Source organism: Rhamphochromis sp. 'chilingali' (assembly GCF_963969265.1).
Source record: "Rhamphochromis sp. 'chilingali' genome assembly, chromosome: 8".
Lineage (NCBI taxonomy): Eukaryota > Metazoa > Chordata > Actinopteri > Cichliformes > Cichlidae > Rhamphochromis > Rhamphochromis sp. 'chilingali'.
The window spans coordinates 21,943,988-21,970,036 of record NC_137935.1 but is presented as its reverse complement, the minus strand read 5'-3'; the positions used below and the strand labels follow the sequence as shown (position 1 = coordinate 21,970,036).

Below are 26,049 nucleotides of genomic sequence, written 5' to 3'. Positions count from 1 at the left end.
GATGAAACCTGAAAATAACAGGGGTCAATGAAGCAGCAAACCTATAAGAAAGCCAATGCTCTAACCGAAAAACTGCCAAGGTTGCATGCTGGGGCAATCCTGCCCACTGCTCACGAGAGGCGTGTATCCACAACAGACTAGGTCTAAAGGTTGCAATGCTCTGACATATGAGCATGTGTGTACACTTGCCTATGTGGTGATGACATGGAACCCTCTTTTAGAATTAAGTGACAGCTGGAAAGGATCATGAGACCACTGGGAAAGAAATTAAATCCCACGGCTGGAAAGGCAGAGAAGGGCAGCATTGGCAAGAGATGAGAATGGTGGGTATGGCATAGAGACAAGGGCTTTAATTTAGTATCCACTGTACAATTAAAGGGCCAGGTTTTTGTGATGTTAAATAATCAGACCACGTTGAATCATTTCAAAGCTTTGCCCACCTTTAATGTGACCTATAACATTTACAATTCAACTATAAAAAACAAACAAATCTGTGAGTAAAAACACAAAAATAAAAATGTAAGCTGGTTGCACAACTGTGCACACACATCAAAACAAATGCACATTTTGATTTAATCACAGCGTTCAGTATTAGTCTGCATGGCACACCTTGACATGGCAGTATTTGTCCGCTTGTCATTGCAAGGGCATCTCTTGTGCACAGCCCTTCACATTGCCCCACACATTCTCGTTTAGGATTTAGATTTGGACTCTGGATGGGATGCCCAAACCTTAAATTTTCTTCTGATTAAGCCAATCTTTTGTTGATTTGGATGTATGCTTGCGGTCATTGTCATGCTGAAAGGTTACATTCCTCTTCATCTTCATCTTTCCGGCAGATGCCCAAAGATTTTGGGGCAACAGTGACATTGCAAAGAACTGATTGTCCCCACAAAACTGATGAAAAGACAAGATGAAAACTAGTCAAGTAGGCTGCCAAAAGTTCTACAGGTCTACAGCAACACTGAAGGAGCTGCAGGAATTTCCAGAAAGTGCAACCATGCTGGTTGTATACTACTTGGAACGACAAACTCCAATATTCTCCATAGGTTTGGAGTTTGAGGTAGGGTTGCAAGATGGACTAAAGAAAAAAACAAAACAAAAACAATCAAGCTCAGCTACAATTTGCAAAAACAAAGCTCCCCGGAAAAAAAATCAAGTTTCCCAAAAACATGTGGGAAATTTTTGCCAAAAGATATGTTTTGGTGTTGCAACACCAAAAGAACACCATACCTATGGTAAAGCATGGCGGTGGCAGTATCATCCTGTCATTTCAAGCATTTTATATTATAAGACCCTAAAAAATTATAAAGAAATACCAATTAGTTCTGGAACCTCTCAGATGTAAACTATATTCAATTGTGCAGGTTAGAGGTCACATTAAAGGTGGGAAAAGTTTTGAAATGATCTATTATGGTCACATAAAACTGTTATTTTAACATTTTACACATACTATCTACTGCATATATGTAGCGACAAAATGCATTTATTATGCAAACATATGTAACTGAAACAAACTTTTGAAACACATTTCTTCATTTGTCCTTTTATTTTTATTTCAGTGAAAATTATCTCATGGTAACATTGCTAGTAGCACATTTATGTTAAATTCCAAATTGGGACTCTACACCAGGTTCATCAAATGCGATCCCTGCACTGGGAAACACATGGTGGTTTGTGTAAGAAGTACAACAAAACAATAAAACAGAATTTTTCTAGCCCTGAGTCTTGGTGCAGTCATGTGGTTTCCACCACTGTGAAAACTGTAACACTTTCTTCCTCTGGTCATCAAAATTTTCTTTAATCATCTTTCTCCAACGCCGAGGCTCCAAGTCCAGCATGCCTCCTACAACTTCCTGTAATAGAAGAAAGAGAGGTCACTCGTACTGAAATTTTACTGTATTGTAACCAGAAAAAAAAAAAAACGAAAGAAAAAAGCCCAAGGAGATGCATGACGTGTAAGAGTCTCAAAACACCCGCTGACCTTGCCAAAGTAATGAGGGAACTTCTGTTCGTTTTCAATGACATGAGCAAAGCCCCCCTGGAGTCCAAAGTCTACGGCAAAGTATGGCAGACTCCGAGGAACCTGGGAAGGCAATAAAATAAAAATGAAAATTACCATTTCAAAAGGAACACAGAGGAGCAGAAGAAGAAAGTTGAAAGAAAAGTTGCACAGAAAACAACACAAGGCAGAGGGCAGAACAAAAACAGAGAGAAATACTAAGTAACCAGATTAAGAATGAATTAACTGCACAGAGTAAAAATTAACCTACAGCTTGCCGAATGCTTTTCGAAGAGAGGTCGACAACCTTCTTGTTCATGGCCCATTCCTCATCACACTCCATGATAGCTTTCTAAGAGAACACAGATTGTTTTTTAAAAACCACAATAGAAAGGCTATTTAAACCCCAAAGCAACCAATACACTCAATTAGACTGATGAGAGATAGGAGGTCCACACACCTTAAAATAGATAGGTGCCATATCTCCCAGCTCTTTGGGTAGTGGGATACACTCTAACACCATGTGCTGTCTCCTGCGGGGATTCATGTGCGTTTCCATGAACACACAGTCCAGCTCCTGGGCCTCGAACATCCGCACCAAAGTACGTCGGAACAGCTGAGGGCAGTAAAGTGGCACAGAGGTGAGCTCAGTTACACTTTATAGCAGCAATTTGGCTCCAATGATTTCTGCCACTGTTCTATAAATGCAGATAAAAGTTGTCCCTGTAGCCTGGAGCAACAGTATTCCGAGCACTGATGGGCTAACCTGCATTTCTGCCCATATATCCTCATCCATGCCAGTGGCAGAGCAGTGATGCTGGAGTGGACAGATGAGACAGTGGCCCTCTGTCATCGACACTCCTGCGGGCAGGCTTAGGTACACCTAAGAACAAGATCACAACACACAGACACAGATGAAATTTAGCAAAGCATGCATAAATCTATGAGGTTTAAACCTTCTCGACATTCCAAAAGTAATCACAGCCCACCTTTATCATCTATATTTCCAATTATACCTTGATGGACAGCTCGAACAATTGAGGATCCAAGTATGCCAGCACAGATTCCTTTTACTTGTCCCATAACAGCCTGCGTTAACCAGCGCTTACCTTGCTTCCTATCGCCACTATAAGGTGTTTCTGGAGCTCTTTGCTGCTGAAACAGTGCTGGCATTTCTCCATTGAGGCAGCCAGCCTCCTACTCTCCCCGATGGCTTTGTTCCTCATCCTCTCCTCCTCCCTCCCCTCACCCTCCCGCTGCGCTGCGCTCGACACAAACATGTCGTCCAGCGTGTAGTTGTCGCCGTCCGTCTTCCCCATCATCTAGATTAGAGGAGAGCGATAAAGAGACAGAGACGGAGACAGAAACGGTGAGGGGGGCGTCTCTATACATTTTCTCTCATGTCTGATGTTGTTTTTTGTGTATTTTGCGGTTTGAAATTCCTGTTTCAGACTTTCAAACAAAAAGAGAAAACATACATTTTTAAAAACAGTAAAGCGATTGAAACTGTCATTATTTATTAATTAAGTCATTGCTGTAGTGTCAACTAAATGCACGCAGGTGTCGACTCTCTGTGCATTAACAGTATTCGTCAGGACGCTGACTCTAGTGTTTCTACGTCTGAGTCTTGTCACCATGGTGATCCAGCAACAGGTTGGAATCTGTGTGTATTTGAGAGAGCGAGAGTCAAGCGTCGCTCAAGTGTGTGTGTGTACATGATACGCTGTGTAGGAGTGAGTGTGTGAGAGTGAAAATTGGATTAGTTTTAGTGTGGGTGGGAATGTGTGTGTGTGTGTGTGTGTGTGTGTGTGTGTGTGTGTGTGTAGGAGTGAGTGTGAGGGCATAGAAGTGTGCAAAAGCACATACCGCATTAAGCCAAGAGCAGACAATTTTATTTTACTGCACACATGCCATCACGAGCACTCTCACACAGACTAATTAAGCATTATACGATAGCAATAAATCAACCAAACCATGCTGTCAGTCCTCACTATCACCGCTGATGTTTTATTTACGGATGCACTCCTGATGCAATTTAAATTATACATCGTGAATACAGCACGCTGCTGTAGCCACAAGACACCGACATATCTGATGTTCGACCATAACGTTTCCAGAAAAATGTTAAAATGCACGGTGACGGTAAAGAAAACTACGTTGTGTGTTCTTGATAAAACAGCATTAGAGCCACACAAAGCTGCATTTCTTTTGTTTTTGGATACCCATGCACTGCAGTCACTGTTTACATTATGAAATATGTGATTGTTGAAAATAAATAAATAAACTAGCATGCCATTTTTTGTGTGGGAATGTTAATCAATTAAATTTTTTTCACATACAAGATAAAACAATTAGTCATTTGTTGCATCAATGAAGGACGTTCTGTTTTGGTGGCATTTGTGTGTGTGTGTCATTCTTTCTGTCTGTAAGCCCGATAGCATGAAAAGTTTTAACTGAACTGTGGAGGAGTGAATTCATGTTAACAATCCTTTAAAATCTGCCTTTCATCCATCAACGTCTTCAAGGTCAACTTAATGATTTATTGGTCAAAAATGGACAAAAAGCCTTAAAACTTATAAATATGAAGTGTGGTGTGTATTGTCGACAGTACAGAAAGTACCAAATAAAGATTTACAATGTTTCACATTTGACCTCTGACCTCTCCTTCAAGTTCAACAAATTGATCTGAAGCTCAAAGTGATAATAATGCTATACATTGCTATTTAAAACTGTGTTTTGTTCTGCCATTGTTTGTATTGACAACACATGATATATGCGGATGTTAAATATTAAATTACTTTGACTGTGACCTTATTTGACCTTGAAGAAGAGGTCAAACTTTCATAAAATATCTTTGATCTGTAAACTGTGCTTAAAATTCAGCTGTCTTTGTTTGTATTGGCAACACTCAGGAAATAATACGGGTACTAAAAATCACATTATAGTTTGCATCCAGACATCATCAGGCCACATTTGACCTCTTATTTCACTTTTAAATTTCACATCTGCTTTTCGTTTAAGCTGTGGTATTTTTACTGCACTACAAACATCCTAAATTATGCTTAAAAAGAATAAAGACAACAAAATGAATGTATACAAAATATAATACAATTCTCTTAAAAGTTGATGCTTCAAAAGAGGACAATAGGATGATCCAAACACAGCTATCTGATTTGAGCGAATTTGCGACTTGTTTAATTTTTATTTATTTCATTTTTTTTCCAATTAACAAAATCAGGAAAAACTATCTACCTCAAGACACCCGATCAAAGATATCAGGACCACAACAAAGGCCTCTCAAAGGTAAATTCAGGGTTATTTTGATGGCACTGTGGTGAGCAGCTGTTCAGTAGTTGGGGAGATATCGTGCTCTGGACCAAACAGTTGGCTGAACAGACACGCAGCCAGATGGGCCGCCTGAGATGACCATTTCAGCCGTACCATCTGCATACAAAAACCCACATTTACAAACAAGCACCTATGCTTTTTGGAAAATGTAACCAACACGTTTGAAGTCATACGACTGGCTTGGTGAGAATTGGAGGGATAAGAGAGGAAGACGGAGAAGAGTTAAATAAAACTGAGAAAAACACGGACAAGCGGATAAAAGGCTTAGACGGATAATTATAGATAAAGCAGAAAAGATAAGAAGGAAGGGCCGAAGAGGGAAGCAGAGTGTGATATCAAGAGAGAATAGAGAGTTTGTCTTTCTCTTTGTAAATCATCAATCTATAGCTGTGATTAGCAGTATTTATAGAAGTCCTGCCATGGTAACTGTAGATGTATTTTTAGTGTCACTCTTTGTAGGTGCAGAACGTGTCTGTGCGTGTGAGATTTTAGACACACATATGTGTAGTGAATATATAAGTGAGGCTGAGTGACTGAGACAGCAAGAGAACGTAAACGAGTAAGAAAGGCAGAGACGAGGAAAAATGTGGACAGAGCTTAAGTGTGTGGGGTTTTTTTTAATTTCCATAGCAACTCCTCCATCCTTTTGTTTATTAACGCTTTGCTCTCTCTCTCTCACACACACACATACACACACTCTATGACTTCTGCACAGGTTCTTATCATTTTCCAACCTGCACCAAGAGAAGAAGCAAACAGCTAAAAAAACATAAGGAGGAAAGAGGAAAATGTGTCTTGGCTCATGATAAAGTGCGGGCTGCAAAGCTGCTGATAGACTGACACACGCACCGCAACCTGTCAGAACTCATCTTCTGCTGTGTGTCTATTTCAACCACACAGTGGCTGAGAGAGTCTCACAGAGACAGCTAGTAGTGGAGAGAAACCAATAATGACATCGAACCAAACACTGATGTGACGGTGCAAATTTTAAATGCTGCCGTTTTCCTCAGAGAAGTGTGACAGAAAAAAAGGGGGGTAATCTTTCCCATTAACATGCATACATAGTTAGTTTTGCCATATTTTGTGTCCACTATCTTCAAGTTTGTGTGTTGCTGATCTTACCTGCTGCCAGGGGTATAAGCAGACAAAAATCAATATGCCCTGCATTTGTCAAGGTTCATTGATTGCTTACATTTTTTCAGTGTATGAACCCAGTCTGAAATGGGAGAAGAACAAAACCCATCCCTGACAGCATGTATGAACTCAAAGAACTCAGACTCAAAGAAGCAGCTTTCGACTACTCCCTTTATTTCCAAAGGGAGTAGCCAGAGCAGTCGGACTGGCACAGATTTTACAGCAGATTCACCTCCTGATGCAAACCTGCCATTTATCCAGGTTTGAGACCAGCTTCTGGCAGCACACCGCCTTGTGACCCCCGATGGGTTTGTATCTGCTCCTTAACTTAACTCGAACCAGAGATCTTTTCCATGTATCCACTACAATGTGACTCAAGACCAGCCCCCAAGATTGAAACCGGCTTTTGTTTGTTTGGATCCACTATGTCCTTAATTAATATAAAAACCTACTTTTGCCTCCTTTATTTCTGTTTCCTAGATAAAATATAAAATAATATAGTGGCAGGGATACCGCACACTGCTTAGCTGTTGTTTCAGGACTGTGGACAGGAGCCCTGTTTGTTCGCAAACATGAGGAAATTTAAATTAAAAACAAAACAAAGAAAAGGTGTAAAAGATGCGCCTCATTGGTCCTGCAGGGATAAAACTTGGTTGGGGTTTTCATTAATTTTTTTAATCAACTAATTTTTTGCTGTCCTGAGTAACAAAGCAAATACAATGTCGAGAAGACACTGACATGAATATTACGCACTGCAGAACAAAGCTCCAATGTGAAAGTTTCCAGTCTTTTGGAGATGCAGTGGCTGCATATTACCAGGTGTGCGCCCTGATCAGTTGATACTACAATCAGCTGATTTGAGTTTGTAGAAAATGGTGGAAATATACAAGTTCTGAGGAGTGGGGAAATGGACATTACCTTTATTTTTAATTGCGTAGAAGGACAAGAGTGAAACGGTAAAGCGCAATCTGCATCCAGGACAGGAAAAAATTGCATTATACTGCTAACACAACATACGGTCTTTGAAAGCATCTGCACAAACAACATGCTAACACAAAGTTAACAAGGTATCCAGAGCAATGTTAAGCCTGAGTGCATGCCAACCCCATCCTCACAGCCTGAACCTGATCAGGCTTTTAGCACTGTAGCCTCCATTTTTCCCTACAAATGGTTCTACAGTACAACAGCAGTAGCGATTGCTTCGAAGTCTCTTTGGGCTGATTTTTAGCTTTTCTCTGTGTTAGTCGGCTTGTGTTCAAACCTAAACACTAAAAAAAAAAGAGATTATACGATTTATATTGTAAATAAATAAGCATTTCAGAAGTTAAATAAAGATATTGCACAATTATGGTGAAATGTCTTCTTACCTTGGCAGCCATACGAGAGTAAAGGGCATTCTGATCCTGTGCAGAGCTCATCTTCTCCCTTCTCACCATCTCCTTTAGACCGACATTGTCATCATCTTGGAAGTAACGGACACGCTCACCGTCAACATGCGTCTCGATCTGAAACGAGACAGAAAGACAGTAGTATGAAAAAGAAGCAAAGAGAGACAAGATTTTTTTGAAATCACTGGAAATTGGGTGTGATGTTTAAAATAAGCACTCCCAGAAGATTAAAGTCTATTCAAAACATCTGAAATCATATATTTGACAGGAGGTGCGAGACAGTGGACAGAAAAAAAGAATCAGGAAGAATAAAGGAGACTAGACTGCTCTATAAATTTATAATGACCATAAACTGAGGGCTTTGTTTCTTGTATACAAGTTTCAGCTCAGAGGCAGGTGCTTGTTGTCTTTTCACACACGATGAATATCACAAAAAAAAGAAGTCAAATAGCTGGATACAAGCCTCTTATTAGCTCCCCATCTCTCAACACCTCTGTTGCATCAATGCCCAGGACCCTCTCAGTCTTTTTTTTTTTTTCCTTCCCCCCAAGCGTTGGCAAGCTGATACAACAAATAGATTATTTATCTAATTTCTTGCATTACATAATTTTTCTTTCCTTACCGGTTTCTTCTTTCGCCGTCCTCCGTGCTGTTCCTGAGGTCCAGATGGGGCATTGACAGGCCAGGCCCGACCTGACTCATCTGTTCTGAACAGCAGGATTTCCCGGTCTTCACTGGTCCCATCTGAGGCCTGAAACAAATCAAGTGGGTAATTTTAAGGTCTATTTAATTCTGTAAATACACAAAATTATATCTGTGCAGGCGCTCAACCTTTAACCATTCAACAACCACAAACTGTAACAAGAAAGGTAATTTTAAAAACAAGTTTTGATGATATTTTAAAAAAGAAAACTATTTGAAATGTACTAGCAAGGTGACGTTTTCAGTCTCATCACTCAGATCACTGCAGAGGAGGAGGATGGATCTAATGTTTGTGGATCTGTCAGATTTCACAGGCTGTCGAGACAGAGGAAGCAGCTGAGTTTCAACTAATAATCTGGGCTCCTTCAGAATAAAAATACATCCTACTTGCAGTGAAATTTTAAATGGCTTGAAAGGGCTGGACTTGAGCTTTCATATCATTCTGAATAAAACACAGGACTAACATCTCCATATTTTACGTATACTCTCCTAATCTTTACTTTGGTGAGAGTTATCAGTTTGATTCGATCAATACAGAAGGAAAGACGTGTGTAACTGCAGTTTAATTAAAGTTTTAAAGTTTTGACAGGCAGACGGGAAAGAAGAACAAAGAAGATGAGAGGACGCCACATGAAAATGAAAACTGGGTCAGGGTGGGGATACATGGCGATATTGTATCATTTTATCAACAGAGGCACACAAAATACAGATACTTTATTAAATACATTAAAATACTCTGGGACTACTATGAACAACAGGGCTGGCCTCATGCACGCAAATCCTGCAGTAATGTTAGATGAGCAAACTTACATCTCAACAAAAAAAACATCCAACACTGGGCGCACCAAGCTTGACAAAGCTACTTCCTATTTCAGAGCATCCAATGCCTCAGTCACGTGGGTCAAAATAAGACAGCATCTTCTTTGCATCTACCGATTGCAACATGTGGTGACAAAAGCTTCTTTTCAACTAGCACCTGCTCAGCTTGGCTCTACTCGGTTTTTAGGATTTTCCGATCAGAAACAGATTGTTAGCTTGAACCCATTCGATCACGTATCACAGCGATCGCAGACCGACTGTCTCGAAGCAACATTTATGGCAGGTTTCAGTCACAGTGTTGGTATACTTGACGATTTCATTTCAAGAGTAGGATAACTTTATCTTATTGAATTAAAAGATATGACAAAGTTTAACTTTAAGGAGATAATTTCCAGTTGAAAAATGTGATAAATCACAATATCTGTTATTGCAAAACTCAGCATCTCACAAAATGTCAAAAATTGCAATAATCTTATGTGAGCAGTGAAGTATTGTGTAATATTCTACTGTGGTGTGCCTGGTGATTCCCATCTCTATGGGTGAGAAGACAAAAATCTAAATAATAGAAGAGAATATTTCCTCCACGTTAGTCACTATAGTACGGCCTTAAGTCTCCACACATTGCAAAAAAAAACACTAAATACAAGCCAGACATTCAACAAGAGTCAAAACACTGAACACTGAAAAGAAGCCAACTGCCTTCTATAACAACACAAACTGGAAGGATCTCAAATGAGTGCAAATCAAAACCACTTCATCTTTACAGTGCTGAAGTACCTCTCGGCTGATAAGTGCACTAAAACCTAAGAATTATTACATTTTCCCTGAACCCTTACCAGGTATTTCATTCTAGTCCTTTCATTTGGACAGGGAAGCCTTTCTTGGGGATAAATCTGGCCTAACCTACAAATAATGATCTACAGATTATAGGAATAATCACACTGTTTTTCATGTCTTTATAAAGTTGTTGAGCGTCTGCTCATCTAAGAAATATGCAACCATTTGTCTGGGTATCCAGCTGCGTGTGAAGCCAGAAAAGGCAAGGCAAGTTTATTTGTATAGCACAATTCAACAACAAGGTGATTCAAAGTGCTTTACAGAGACATTAGAAACAAGAACAAATAAAAAGCATGATTTAAAATTGAATAAAACAAGCAAATAAACTAACTAACTAATTAACAAACAAACAAACAACAGTATATAAAATCAAAACAGATAAAATCAGAACAGTAGATAAAATCAGTAGTTAAATGTAAGTTTTGAAATTTAAGCTTAAAGTGTGGATTTGGTGTTTTATTCAAATGCAGCTGAGAACAGGTGAGTCTTCAACCTGGATTTAAATAAACTGAGTGTTTCAGCTGATCTGAGGCTTTCTGGGAGTTTGTTCCAGATATAAGGAGCATAAAAGCTGAATGCAGCTTCTCCGTGTCTGGTTCTGACTCTGGGAACTGATAAAAGACCGGATCCAGATGACCTGAGGGATCTGGAAGGTTCATACTGGGTCAGGAGGTCATTGATGTATTTTGGTCCTAAACCATTCAGAGCTTTATAGACCAGCATCAGAACTTTAAAGTCTATCCTCTGACGGACAGGCAGCCAGTGTAAAGACCTCAGAGCTGGACTGATGTGGTCCACTTTTTTGGTCTTAGTGAGGACTCGAGCAGCAGAGTTCTGAATGAGCTGTAGTTGTCTGTCTGATTTTTTAGGTAGACCTGTAAAGATGCTGTTACAGTAATCAAGCCTACTAAAGATGAATGCATGGACTAGTTTTTCCAGGTCCTGTTGAGACATCAGATCTTTTATCCTTGATATATTCTTGAGGTGATAGTAAGCTGACTTTGTTATTGTCTTAATGTGTTTTTCTAAGTTTAGGTCTGCATCCATCACTACACCCAAATTTCTCGCCTGGTTTGTGGTTTTTAGATGTATAGATTGAAGTTCTCTGGTGACCTGTAATCGTTTTTCTTTGGCGCCAAAGACTATTACCTCAGTTTTGTTTTTGTTTAGCTGGAGAAAATTGTAAGACATTAGTAAGACAGTAAGTAGAGAAGAAGCAGTGCCCTGACGTTAGAGGACTGAATTGTCTGCGCTATGGACACAGACATGGTAGCACATGCATCCGGCCCCTTTCACTTGGCCCCACTGGTGTTCTCTTATTTCAAACATATACACATACATACATCATGCACACTTATCCTGACCTCTGATAGGAGAGTGCGTCAGCACACTACAAGACATTTGTGTCTCATTAGGAATCTGGTGAAGCGGCTGAACAGGAGCAGTTTCCAGACAGCGCGACGTAAGAGCTGAACAGAAACACGACTTCAAACAAATAAATTATTTTTACAAGCAGTCCCCCATGACAACAGAGTTCACTTACATCTGAAGGTGTGTGTGTGTGTGTGTGTGTGTGTGTGTGTGTGTGTGTGTGTGTTATATACACAGGACACGTTTAGTCCTGTATATATCAGCCCTTTCACCCTTTCAGATACAGGATGTGTAACAGTGCTGGCCTTATCACTTTTGCTAAAATGCTGTTATTCTATCATTTAGAAACAGGTCACTGCTACATTGTTGTTCTTCATGCTTTCATTTAGATATACTAACAAGTGAGAAAGCCACGGTGAGTGTGCAACATTGAGTGCTGGATATAAATATGTGAGAATGCTGCTAAAAACAGACATCCGGCTCAAAACTTCTCTAAGGAAGTCATTCTGAGCCTCCTTTGCATCTTTCCACAGCTGCATGGCTCATTCCTGTCTGCATAGTCTTACAGATTTCAAAACAAAATTTCTGGATGTGTTTTTTTTTAGGGGGGTGGGGTGGGGAGGTGGGGGTTCCTCCATTCCCTTGGAGGTCATAATCTTATACATATCTATGCATTAATAGATGTGGATTAGTCTTATGTCACACTAAAAGTGATACGTAAATGTTTTTAGGGCTGACCCACTAAGGCTGCTGTCGTAACACAAAAATTGAGTGACTCGGATGTGAAGCTGACATGGTCAGACTTCTGTGATCTGGAAGGTGTCTTTAGGGACAGTTTCTAAAGCTGGGAATAAAGAAACGTACAAAAACACGTTTTCCTTTTTGTGAAAAATAAAAATGTTTTGTTCTCTGTCTTGTTAGACCATCTTTGTGTCATTTAGGAATGCTACACGGCTTTTCGCACGAAAAGCAAACCGCATTGAGAACAACCCTGTAACCAACCGCACAGCTTCATGGTCATCTTGTGTTATTGAGAGGTGTTTTTAATATTCTGTCTCCCTTTTCAATAACTAGTTAGATAAAGTTAGATGGTGACTTTGTAAAGTATCTACAGACCTGGTTTGATTTGGCTGCTTCTTGTAGCTTCTTCCTGGCAGCATGTTTCTCTTTGGCTTTATGAGCTGCTTCCAGTTGTGATTTCAGCTTCTCAATGACGGCCTAAATCACACACAGACACACACACAAAAACAGAAATTTAGTTATAACACAAAGAACACAATGTTCATATATAACATAAGTTTAAAGCTTTAGAGAAAACTTTCCCAAGACAGGAGACCTTGACCAATCAAAGATCCTTTCAGACCTGATCAGGTGAGTATAAACAAGAGAAGGAAGTCCCCACAGTTTAGTAAGATTTCCTAATAAAGTGGGAGGTTAGTGTAGTGCACTGATACCTTCATTAAAGCCAAGTGTGTGACTGTGAACTGCACTTATGGAACACAGGTGTGCAAACATAGACATAGTTTGATTGCTTTATCGTGTAGGGAGGTGATTATAGCCAGGATGGTAACACTGTAACAGGCAGCTCTGACACGCACCAGAAGAAATCCCATAGCACTCTTAGAATCGACACAGGAAAACAGACAGAGGAAGGCTCGAGTGCGCGGATCAATGAATGCTATAAATTAACAGATCCCCTGATGTGCTGTTAAATCCATCCAAAGATGAGAGTTGAAGCATATGTGCCGAGGAAAGGCAAATCAATATCAACTCTCCCACAAAGCCGAACAACTTAACTCAGTGCGCCCCAGGGCAGCTGTGGCTACAATGTAGCTTGCCATCGCCAGTGTGTGAATGTGTGTGTGAATGGGTGAATGACTGAATGTAGTGTGAAGCGCTTTGGGGTCCTTAGGGACTAGAAAAGCGCTATACAAATGCAGGCCATTTACAAAGCCGAACAACTTAACTCTGGATTTCACAACAAATATGAACTTTAGAGGTTTTTTCACATCAACAAATTCTGACTTATTCATGTAGTCATATCCATGTGTGTTTATATGCTATTGATCATCTGAGACTATTGTACTATACAAGCGATTAATCAAACTGAATACTGAATTGCCACAATACCAGAGGATTTTTCAACTCTGTGTCAAAACGGGAGGTTGCATTAAACCGGACAATGTTCCGTTATGAATGATGTTTGTAGCATACAGTCAGTTCTAAAGGCGTTTCTGTATCCATCAATCCATCTGCTGCCACTAATCCAGGTCCAGGTGTTGGGGCAGCAGTCTAAGAAGTCTCTAAGCTCTAACAGACATCGTTCTCCAGCTGTTCTAGGAAGACATTCCCAGGCCAGCCGTGAGTCACGTTCTCCCCAGTGCTTCCCCTTGTTCTGCCCCAGGGCCTCTCCCAGGTGGACTGAAACACCTCACCCAGGTGGTGTCCACCTCAACTGGGTCCTTTTGGTGTGAAGGAGTAACAGGTCTAGTCTTGGGCCCTCCTGAATGTAGTGCAGTTCAACATATTTTGCTGCTTTGGAGGAAATTAATGCCCGAGTTAAAACAGGTTGACAGAAGGTCAGCAGTAATAAATAACTGCCTCACCGTATTGCCCATGATCTCTGCCTTTATTAGCTTGGACCCTAGTTTGTTCAGCTCCTCCTCTGACAACAGTGGAACCTCTTCCTCCTCCTCCTCTTCTTCTTCCTCGCCTTCGCTCTCAGCCCTAGGTAAACACACAGAGGAGAGACTGAAGGGTGCACTAAAACAAAGAGGTGAAAAGGAAAATTTAAAACATGTCACCGATTTACTATATGTCAAATTCATAACTCTAAATAGAAACCTGCAAAATTAAATTGTCCATTAAGTTTAAAAAATAAAAATTCACTTGAACGGTGTTCCTCTTTTCCTTTAGACTTTTCCGTACTCCACCTTCCAAACGGCCGCTTTCAAAGACACAATGATGCCACCCTGATAAGAGGCTTTATCTTCTAATTGGAAATGTATTTGTGAAGGTTTTAATTTTAACCATATAGTTGTTTGCTTCTGCGTTTATGTGCTATGAATCATTTGAGTCTTTGAGCCCTCCAGAGATCATTACATCCTTGCCTTGAAGGATTAGCTCTGCAGCCTGGGAAGCGTCGTTCTAGGCTATTACACTTCTCACAGCATCATTTCATGCTGCTGCCACACTGTAGACTCATTTCATGCTGCAGGGGTTCTGAGTGCCGTTTTACCCAAACAACTCAGCTTAATGAGGCAAAACAGAACAACTGTGAAGCCTTTACATAGCACTGATACTCCAACATCTGGCCTACAACAAAGGACCATGTTGGACTTGAAGTTACTGCAGTTATTTTTAAATTCTTCATAATGTTTGTCTCACAAATTGCAAAATAAATTAAACATTTCGGTGTTAGAAACGCAAGGTTATGCTGAAAACCCTGTTCTAAAAAGGTTTTGTCTGAGATTAGTATGTATGTATGTATAATACAGAGGCGAATAAGAGAGACGGAAATTCTTTTTTTTTTTTTTTTAAAAAGAAGACTTGCAGGGGGCATGGTGGAATTAGCTAAACTGCATCAGTCTGACTACTGGGAAACGCTGTGTGAAGGAGCTCATAACAAATGCTTTCACAAAGTGACTGATGTCCGACACCAGAAACATGGAGCAAACAGCATTGTGGCAGAAACTCCGCTGCAGGGGCCATTTACAGTTTTAGATACAGCAAAAAAACAAACAAACAAAAAACAGCATAGATAAAAGACAACTGGCTAAGCTTAGAGCTTAGTCTGTCTGTTCATATGCAACAGTGGTTAAGATATTATTAGGTAAGCTAGCATGTAGGAGAGAAAAATATGAGAATGTTTATAAATTGCACCTATTGCAGCTTTATGCAGTTTAACATCATAGAAAGTTTTGGTTTTTATGCATTAAAATAATTTTTAAAAAACTTTAAACCTTGGTGGTGCAGCAGGTTGAGGAACAGTTACAGTCTTCTCAGCATCTCTCTTGTGTTCCTGTTGTGGTTTATCAGAGGTGTCAGATTCACAGGCAGGACTGCTGCTCTTCTTCCAGGCTGGAGCTCTGCTGGAGTCTTCATCATCAGAGCTGGGTTTCAGGAACCCTTTGGATGGTCGTGCAGGAGGAGGAAGACGCTGAGGAGCTGGAGAGGAACGAACTAAAGATTAGGGACGTGCACAAATAGTTGACAAGATGACTAATCGTCTCTTCTGTCACTAGTCGGTACCAAACGTACCAGTCGCAGACTAATTGCAATCATTGTAACTGATGCCCAATGATGGTAAATAGTAGTGTCCTAAATGTTATGTAGCCATGTGCCGCCAGATGAAGCATCGTTGCTGAGAAACTTCATAAATTTGTTAACCTTGGGCTGACATTTTTATTGACATTATTATTGTTAATTTTTAAAGGCAAAAGAATGAGATCACAGACACAAGTGTGGAAAATGAGCTTTCGTCGAAGGGTGGATGGACTTTAGCATAGGAGGAGGAGTTCACTCGTTCAGGAGGGGGTTTAGAGTGGAGCTGCTGCTTATCCACATTGAAAGAAGCAACGTTAAGGTGTTTTGGTGTTTTCTCACACAGGATTAAAAATAAGACGGCCACCTCCTTTTGACTAAGGAGAAAATAAAAGGAAAAAAAAACAACCGAAAAACAAAAATTGATTACCCAGTGATTGCATCGTCAAGTGACCGATCGCAAGCAGTTATAATGGCCAAGTAGTCACTCAGAGGCAGCACCCTCAGCCTCTGGCGATCACTTTTGATTGTATAGGTTGCCTGGTGGGAGGAAACCTGCCTCCGAAAAATCACTCTCAGCAAAGGTCTGCAGATCTGCAATACGTCTCTTTGCAAGAGCTGTACCAATGTACCTGCACATGTGATGTGACAATAAAAGTGATTTGATTTGATTTGAAGAGGTGACTTGACTCAAATGGGTGCCAACTGTATGACTCTGGTTATAATCCCATATTTATATGGGATTTATATTCCATATTTATACACCATATATGCCATTTTGTGGTTAAATGTGATTCTACAGCAACTACATCAGAATTTGTGGAGGAATTTCTGAATTTCTAATTCAAATCTATGAGGTTCTGGCTGGACTCTGCATGTGAATTTCTGTTTGTAGATGCCAACAGATTAGCATTTTTTTCCACCGTCTACCTTGTAAACTGACAGCAGACTGTCTTATCACAGTTTTAACGCCATCTCGATGCACTCAAGTTGCTTTGTAAACATCAGCTGACTGCGAGTGGTCGCAGACATGTTCACCGTCTTCAAAGCAAAGTGAATAAGATCACAAATTAATAGTGCATGGTCACAATTCTTATGGCCATGTCATGATCTCCAATTGCTGTTTTTCCTATAATGACTGTAGCATTATGTAGCAAATGTTCCCTAAATGGGATTAATATATTGATGCTTCTTTGTACATATAAGAAAAGGTCTTGACGCAAACTCACTTTCACCACTGTCATCATCTTCTGAGGGTTTGAGGAAGCGGCCTTGCAATGATCCAAGCGTGAGGGAGCGTTGATTCCAGCTTTGCCCAGAAGATGATGCTGCTGCATCAGTCCTACCTTTTTCTCTTTCTCCATCCCTACACCTATCCCCATCTTTCTCTCTGCTTGCATCTCTGCCTCGTCCTCTATCCCTGTCCCTCTCTCCTTCTCTGTCTCTATTCCTGTTCCTTTCTCTATCCTTTTCATTTTCTCTATACCTGTCTCCATCTCGACCTCGCTCCTCCTCTCTTCCTCTATACCCTCGCCTTCCACCGTGGTATCTTTCTCGGCTTTCCGATGACGATTCTTTGTCCTTTTCATTTTTTCTCCACCGATCTCTTTCTTCCCCGTCCTCATCCTTTCTCTTCCACCTCTCCCTGTACTCCTCTTCTCCTTTCCTCCACCCGCCTCTGCTTGTGCCATCTCCTTCTCTTCTCTTCTGGTCGTACATAGCTTCTTCAGCCTCATCAAGTCTCTGCTGAAATTCTTCCATTGACTATAAAAAGACAGAAATACAAAACACCACAAGGCAAATGTTCTCAGTTCAGATCTTCAGATCACATACCTGAACTTTACTCTGGACCTAAGGCACATAAAACAAAAAGTGGCAGGAAACAATAGAGTGAATGCATAATGTATCTGGTGTATAATTTCCAGCAGGCTACTCTGATGTGTAAAAATTTTGTTGGCCTCAGATGCAGGTGACTCTGAAGGTATTTTTACTGCAGTTCAACATGAATCAGGCAAAAAAAAGCAGCAGCTTTCTGGCTGCCTGACTAAGCTGAAAGTCAGCTGCGTTACTATAAGAAACAAGAGCTGCGCTGCTGACAAAGTTTTGACAAAGGAAACAGAAGTCATGCACACAGAAACACACACGCTCTATTCACACAATGTTCTGACAGTGAATTTTTTCTGCGCTGATAAATAGATGCACAAACGCTGAAACTGCTGAAAGTGACACAACAAAGGACACCAGGCACTGTGTGTGTGTGTGTGTGTGTGTGTGTGTGTGTGTGTGTGTGTGTGTGTGTGTGTGTGTGTGTGTGTGATGTCAAACAGCAAAGACACAGATTAATAATAGAACAAGGTGTCCAAGGTGTCTCTTTCCTCCCACAGTAGTGAGGGAATATGTGTGCATAAATCCTCGTCTTCTAAGTGCATTTGCTTTGACAGTTAAGCCTTTCTTACTAAGATAAACGTGAACGTCAGTCGATGTTTTTATGTCCAAATCTCAATTGTTATGCAGCGTCATCATCCGTTACGTGCACATGTATGTGTGCGAATGTGTCAGAGCAGCAAAAGTTAATTCTCACTCCGTATCTCTCAGCCACCACATCACTGAGGCTGCGCTGTTCCCTCTCTGCCTGCTCCTTCATCCTCTGGTAGCTTTTCCTCAGCCAGCTCAGACCACCATCATTCACTACTGGGCCTGCAGGCATACACAGGGAAAACACAGTTAGGTTTTTGAATAACACATTTATTTTAATAAACATATTTTTTTTACATTTTGCCTCTGTATGCCAGAGGCAAAATTAAATCAAACAACCAAGGCTGTGATTTAAGTGCAGGCTCTCTGCTTTAATTCAAAGGGTTTTACAAAATTTTTACAAATCGGTTTTGGAACTGCAGTCATTTTTATACACAGTCCCCACATTTTCAAAGGCTCAGAATCATTAGGACAAATAACTGACAGCAGTTTCATGGCGAGGCTTCTACCCTCTTTGTTTCATGGCAAATTACACAGATGAAAGATTTGGAGCTGATGCAAAATGCTACAAAAACGACACAAACAAGCAGCAGCTGAAGGTGACTGCAGTAAAGGACAGGCGGAGCATCTCAAGGGTGGAAACACACGTTTGGTGAAGCCTACGGGGTCTAGATTTCACATGGTCACTGGGTGCAAAGGATTTTCCTTCAAAAATAATCCTGATATTTAAAAGTAAGCTAGTCTGTCCAATTCATTTTAAGCAGTTCAATCATATCTTGATTGTGAATTTTAACATCACTGTGGTGGGGTACAGATGCAAAACTACAAAAAAGGAAACAGGAAAAACTGTAAAATATAAATTTCATTTAAAAGTTACAAATGTATGCACACCTTCACATTTTCTTAAGATGGGCCGATTTGGAGTATTTGCTGGGCTGATTCTAGCCCGAAGGCCTTATGTTTGACAACCCTGTACCAGACATTAACTAGCATTATCTACATTAAACTCTACAGTAGATCCAGGTGGCCTTTCACTAGTGGACTTTTTGCACACACCATCATAGAAACAAAAGAAAACAAAACCAAAAACAAACACCTAATCCCAGGTACAAAGAAAAAAAATCCACAAAAAGCGAGTGAACAAAATAAGAAAGCCAGGCTGAGGCAAAAAGAAGAAGAGTAATAGAGACGAACCCAAGGTCAGGATTAGGGAGGTGGGAAAAAACTAGATAAACACATTTCTCAAATCTATGGGAAGTTAATGTTCCTTCCAACTTCCCAGAGCAATACGACATGACGAATGCACCGACCAAAGCCAAATGTCTCTCTGGTCAAGGTCAGCAATGAGCATTTTATTTCTTTGTGTTTGGGAGCACGCCACTGCTTAAATATCTGCTTCAAAGCTGAAGAGAGGAGAGCAAAAAGCTAAAACTCTGTCGTCCTTAAAGCACGCTGTACAAATATAAGACTACAGTCTTTTTTCTGTCTATCTCTTTTAAAAAAGTGTGGAGAAATGAGGTGAACAACATTCCTCAACCACACTAAATTTGAATTAAACATGAATACTCCATGTATTTGTTTTTGTTTCATCCTATTTTGCTTTGCTTTCAATTCAAGTTTACAAGAGGCTATGCGAGCTCTCAAGGGGAGCTTCACTTATGGTATAGAGATCACAGACACGTGCGTACATATCTGAATTTGCTTGTCAGCTTAACGCAGCTCTCTCACTTTCTTTTCCCAAATCCCCGACTCAGAAGCCTTGCTTTTCTCTTCCTCTCCTGTCACACGGCCAATTTTGTTTTCTGTCTACAAACATGCTTTTTATTATTTTCTTTTTATCTTATTCTACCTTCTTCTGCACATTCAGAACACCAGCAAAGTCTCTGGCTAATTAAAAAACAAAAACAAACACATAAAAAACCCTCCCAAAAAACAATGCAAACTTACAGAAACTCCCTTGAGTAGGACTGTGGCTCAAAGAAATCAGTCTTTTTCAATGTGGGCAGGTTCAGGGTGAAATATAAATGTGGGGTTGAGAGGGTCACTATTTGTAATAGTAGGAATGTTCCTCTGAGGCCTCAGATTGTAAGAGTATCCAAATAAAATATCCATCAATTAAAAGGCATGCAGGAAGGGAAGATGTTAAAGCCCCCGCATAGTATTTTACAAATCATTTAGTACGTTTATTTACAATACTCGAAAACAGTATGTACAAGATCTTTCCTAAATCAAGATAGTTGCTTCAAAGGATGAGAATTAAATATGGAACTCAACTTCCAAGCCAACATGAACAAAGGTCCTTAAAGTACATAAAAAGAGAAGCTGAGAAAACACAGGAAAAAAAGTGTGATATAACCTCAAAGACAACACTACTAAGTAGGCCCAGTTTTAAAATCAATGTACATTTAAGGGACTTATTTTAAAGCCAACATTTCAAATACCAATTTGAGCGAATGGGCAGTATAGTAAACCACGGATTTGTCAAATGTCTCATTTACTTGAGCTGAAGCCCAGCAGAAGGGAGAAGGATGGAAGAGAAAACATGACAATCAAGGTCACATGAGCAAGAGAAGACAGAAAACGGGACAAACAGGTGGAACATCTGAGTAGCACACTATTTTCAGTGTTAGGTTACTCTAAATTATGTACAGAGTATAAGCTGCTCTGCACTTCAATCTAAACCAATATAACTAATGGATATTCATGTTCGCTGATGATAAAGTGAAACAAACAAATACAATTAAGAATCAAATTATATTCTGAGGAGATGAGACAAAAATCCTCAAAGAATGGTTTACATTTCGCAATCATAAAACTGGAAAACTCAATAGAGTCTAGTATGTTACCTTTTCTTGCTGCAGAATCAGTCATCTCCTCTGGGGGCAGTCCAGTTCCTCCATCTTTCCAGTATGGGTTTAGCTCTAATTTGTGCAAACCAGCCTAAGAATTATAAACACACATAAAAGGACATCTTATATTCATTTAAATAATCCAACAGGAGCACAAAAACAGTAAGCGGTGACAAACAAACGTCTCACTCACACTGTTTGGGTGAGAGGTTCGACCCAAGCTGCAGAGAAACAATTTGGACATAAACGATCTCTTTAATTTTCTTAACAGCAGTTCATCAAAGCTACTTCTTACTTGACTGGCATCCTGTTAGGAATCCAAGGACGTGCTGTGCTGAGCAGTTCTCATAATTCACTGTAGGTTTTCTGTTACACCCTTAAAACAATTAATGTGATATGTACATTAAACTGTAGCTATGCCACGCACCACCAACAGTTAATGCTCAACCTGTGAGAGACTCTGCAGTGAATATTTTGCAGTTATAAAGAAAGCTACACTCATCACACGACCCAGCTCCCAGTAGTTATGACAAAGCAAGCAAATACTAGAAGGTTCGTTTTAATTTGATGATTCAGAAACTGCATGGTATGCTGAAAAGATTATTATGATGCGATGCATTTGGGTAGTGTCACTCTGCAGCCAGAAACTAAGTGGGGGAAAAAAAACAACACACACAAACCTGTTCAATGGCCTGAGCCTTGGCTCTCTCTTCCTCTTTCTGACGTTCTTTCTCAGCCCTTCTATCAGCAGTGGATGTAGTCTTCATTGCCAGGAAGTCAAAAGTCATCCATTCGTCTCTCTGCGGCGTGAGAAAGACAGTGGAGAGTTAAACGAGGAAAATACACAACTTAACACATAACACGTTTCCTCTCATATACAGCAAACAAAGAAGTGAAAAACTCCAAAAACATTTTCAAATTTGCTACTTTACGGAAGTAATTAATGAGTATGAGTACAGTTTAAAAGCAAACAAAGCTTGTGTGCACATGTAAATGCTTTCATATCTCTATAGACAGCATCGCCTCTTATAATGAAAAATGAAAAAGGAAAGGTCATTATCATTCAGGAAACCTGATTCTACAATTAAAAATACCTTGAAAAATTACTTTCTGAGTCTAATAATTATTTAGTAAAGAAAGACTTGTTGAGGAAGTGACCTGGACATTCTGTGTTGGGCTGACGTCGCTCTCTGAAGGTTTGGACTCACTGGGAACTTGCCAGGCTTTAGTCTGTGTCTGAGGCTGAAGCTCAACCCACTCATCTTCAGAGTCCTGACACAGAGTCAGAGGAAATAAAAGGAAAAGAGAATAAGAGAGGAAATGATAACAAAGAAGGGAAGCAATAAAATAAAAAAAAATCAATCAAAGAGTGACAAGAGCTGCAGTCTTCTCAATCAATAGCATTGCCACTTGACAGGGATGTCACTTTATAACAAAATAAACATGCTTTGATCATTCAGAAATGTCACAATATGAAATCTTCAACTACAAAGCTCAACGATTGCTCATTTATCAGATATCAGCTTGAAATCGGAGATAAATCTTCAGGATTTAACTTGAGGCCACGCTTAAAGGAATCCTGCAGTAAATGACTCTGTAATCTACCTGTGAGCTGTCACTTGAGCCATCTCCTGTTTCTGCCGCCTTCTTCTCTTTCTTGGCCTTCTTCTTCTTCTCTTTCTTCTTTTTTGATTTCTTCTCTTTCTTTTTTTTGCTCTTGACAGAACCCTCCTGCAGCAGATGCAGAGGGAATGATTATTTTCTCTTAACTTCACCTTAAGTTTGTTAGATAACCATAATTTGTCAAAAATGTCCACAGAATCATTTCTTAATCATAAAAGATATGCACGTGTGCTTTTCCCCAGGTTAAAGTTCTCCAATAAAGAACAAACACAGGAATGTGTCTCCAACAGTGATCGACATCCATTTCCAAAATGAAATGAATAAAGAACTAAATAAATACACTATGAAATAATAAATCGTCTAATTAATTAACCAAAATTGAAAATAGATAAATAATTGTATAAAATGTGTCATTAATTACACCTTCAATAGAAAATTAATTATTTATCAAATGCATAATTAATCAAATGTACTGATTAATTGTATTTAAAAACATATTTACCTATTTAATTATTTCATGACGTAAACTGCTCCAACACAGAAAAGTGCACACAAATCAATTACACAAACCTACTGTAAAACTTAAGAAATGATTATACTGCAAAGATTTCCCCAGTGTACCAGCAGCCATTACTTCAAGGAAATAATAAAAGTTTTATTTTGTTGTAATATAAGTATTAAATTAAGTATTAAATGTATTAAAAGTATTAAATCTGTAATATAAGTCTTAAAAATACATATTTTTACGAGGCCAGTCATATTTGAGCAAATGCAGTAAGGATGGTTCATGCAACTATCTAAAGGCACTGTCTGCACGAGTATAAATGTTCCATCTTACGTCTTCTATCTGCTGCAGCCTCTCGTTGACCTCAGGGAGCATCCAAGTGTCCTCCCCTCTCTGCCTTTTCAGCTCCTTCCTCCTCTGTTCCTTGTCATACTGCTGCTTGGCCTGGATGACAAAATGGAAATAAACACTTCAAAAGTTTTACTAGCATTTGCATTGTGACATATATTTATTAGACACTTTATTAGGTACACCAGGGGGTTGGGAAGCGCATCTGTAACCGGAAGGTCCCCGGTTCGATCCCTGGGCTCTCTGTCCTGGTCGTTGTGTCCTTGGGCAAGACACTTTACCCTAACGCCTACTGGTGTTGGCCAGAGGGGCCGATGGTGCGATATGGCAGCCTCGCTTCTGTCAGTCTGCCCCAGGGCAGCTGTGGCTACAACCGTAGCTTGCCTCCACCAGTGTGAGAATGTGAGAGTGAATGAATAGTGGCATTGTAAAGCGCTTTGGGTGCCTTGAAAAGCGCTATGTAAATGCAATCCATTATTATTATTATTGGAAGAGTAAGTCAAATAACCACACGTTACAACCAAGGTATGCAAAAGAGCATTTCTGAAGCCACAACACATTGAACCTTGAGGCTACAGTGGCAGAAGAGCACACTGGGTGTCACTCTAACTAAAAACAAGAAACTGAGGCTACAGTTCACAAGCTCACCAAAATTGGACATCAGAAGTTTGTAAACCGTCTCCTAATCTGCTGAGTCTTGATTCTTGCCATAACAGAAGAGAATATGGTAAGAATTTGGTGGAAACAACATGGGAGCATAGATCCATCCTGCCTTGTATCACCAGTTCAGGCAGCTGGTGGTTGTGTAATTGTGTGGGGAATATTTTCTTGGCACACTTTGGGCTCCTTCATAACAAATTAGCAATGTTTAAATGCCACAGTTTAACTGCATATCACTGCATGTGTTTTTTATCCCTTTGTGACCACAGTGTGTCCATCTTAAGAAGGCTGCTTCCAGCTGGATGAAATACCATGTTACAAATAAAAAATATTAACACGTCAATGAGTTCACTGTACTCCGATGCCCTCCTCAGCCACCAGATCTCAATTCATGTGTGTTGCTATCACGTCAATAAGGACCAAAATCTGAGCAAAGTTTCCAAGACCAGTTCAGGAAGATGCAGAGCTAGCCTGATGCGGTGGCCAGAAACCGAAAAGCTGACATTAAAAATTATTAGAATTTGACAGCTCAATATCGAAAAGGCAGTCCCCAAACTCTTTGTTTTGCTTATTACACAGGAGATGAGGGCTGAAGTTGTCAAATATTTAAACATTAAACGGCCTTTCAGTTTATGTTTACATGTGTGACATTGATTAATCATTTCTATTCCACTTTAAACTCAGTATAATAAATCAGGTGGCACTCTTTGCTTTAGCCACCTCAATTACGTGTGAGCAAAGCAGATAGTGTGGCTCATCTACTGGAGGCATCATCAGGTGCACTCTGTGGGAGTACCTCCATCTGCTAACAGTGTAAACAAAGCTGCACGGCAAAAAGATAACGCCCAATCGACAAACTGTGTATATATGTGATTATAACAACGAGGCCGTCCTAATCTTTAAAACGGGCAGCGCGAGTAGCTGACACTGTGGCATATATCATCTGTTAAACACATGTCTGCTATCTGCCTCATTCAGTGTTTGCCTTCTCTCTACGAGCCTGACAGGATCTGCCTGTTCAGATACACAAATGTCATCGGGTTATTGTGAAGATACACAAGTCCTGTTAGCTTTCCAACAGAGAAATGGGGACCAAAAACGACACAAAGGTGCCGATTTATATAACAAGTACGGATAATTCCCTGAAAAGACGCTGCTGTGTCACAAAACACTCACACTAAGAGTTAACATGACTGTGGGTGTTAGCCTACTTAGCTTGCTAGCTTTCCTTTGAATAAAACGCGTATGATTTAAACCAAAAATGATGGCAAATAAACAAATTGAGATTTAAACAGAGAGATACGGTTTCGGAAGCTGACATTTCGTACCTTCTCTAGCGCCTCTTGTCGTGCCTGTCGTTTCTTTTCTTTTCTTTCATCGATGCTACTTGTACTCTCAAAACTGAGTCCGTACTCCGCCATAACAACGCCGTCAATGTTTTTGTAAAGTGTCGTAAAGCGTTGAGGTTTACGACTACTGTCGTTTTGTGGTTGTTGTAGTTCAAAAAGACGGCAGTAATTTTGTCGTCCAATGTTTTCGACTCAATTTTTTCCCCTTATCCTATTTCATTATATATGGACACTTATGATTTGGCACAATGTTTCACCTGACAGTTAACATTTACATTTACAATGACAATTTAATTCACTTCAACAGAATGTGATTTTAGTGTCTACAATGAAGATAGTAATCATAAATACAGACTGTATTTACAATCCACAGTCA

General features: G+C 39.9%; 1 protein-coding gene across 1 annotated transcript; it reads right to left on the bottom strand.

The window, feature by feature from the left end:
* Positions 1–419: 419 nt before the first annotated feature.
* cwf19l2 (CWF19 like cell cycle control factor 2) lies at positions 420–25,783 on the bottom strand. The gene is made up of 19 exons (XM_080890004.1): positions 25,653–25,783; positions 23,650–23,760; positions 22,794–22,919; positions 22,347–22,460; positions 21,869–21,988; positions 21,186–21,279; positions 18,446–18,561; positions 17,094–17,628; positions 15,564–15,768; positions 14,208–14,328; positions 12,718–12,819; positions 8,495–8,623; positions 7,852–7,989; positions 3,112–3,324; positions 2,769–2,885; positions 2,463–2,618; positions 2,274–2,354; positions 1,985–2,086; positions 420–1,856 (listed from the first exon to the last, which is right to left on the bottom strand). Exons 1-19 carry the CDS (start codon positions 25,743–25,745, stop codon positions 1,716–1,718), a joined length of 2,814 nt encoding a protein of 937 aa, XP_080746130.1. The 5' UTR covers positions 25,746–25,783; the 3' UTR covers positions 420–1,715.
* Positions 25,784–26,049: the final 266 nt, after the last annotated feature.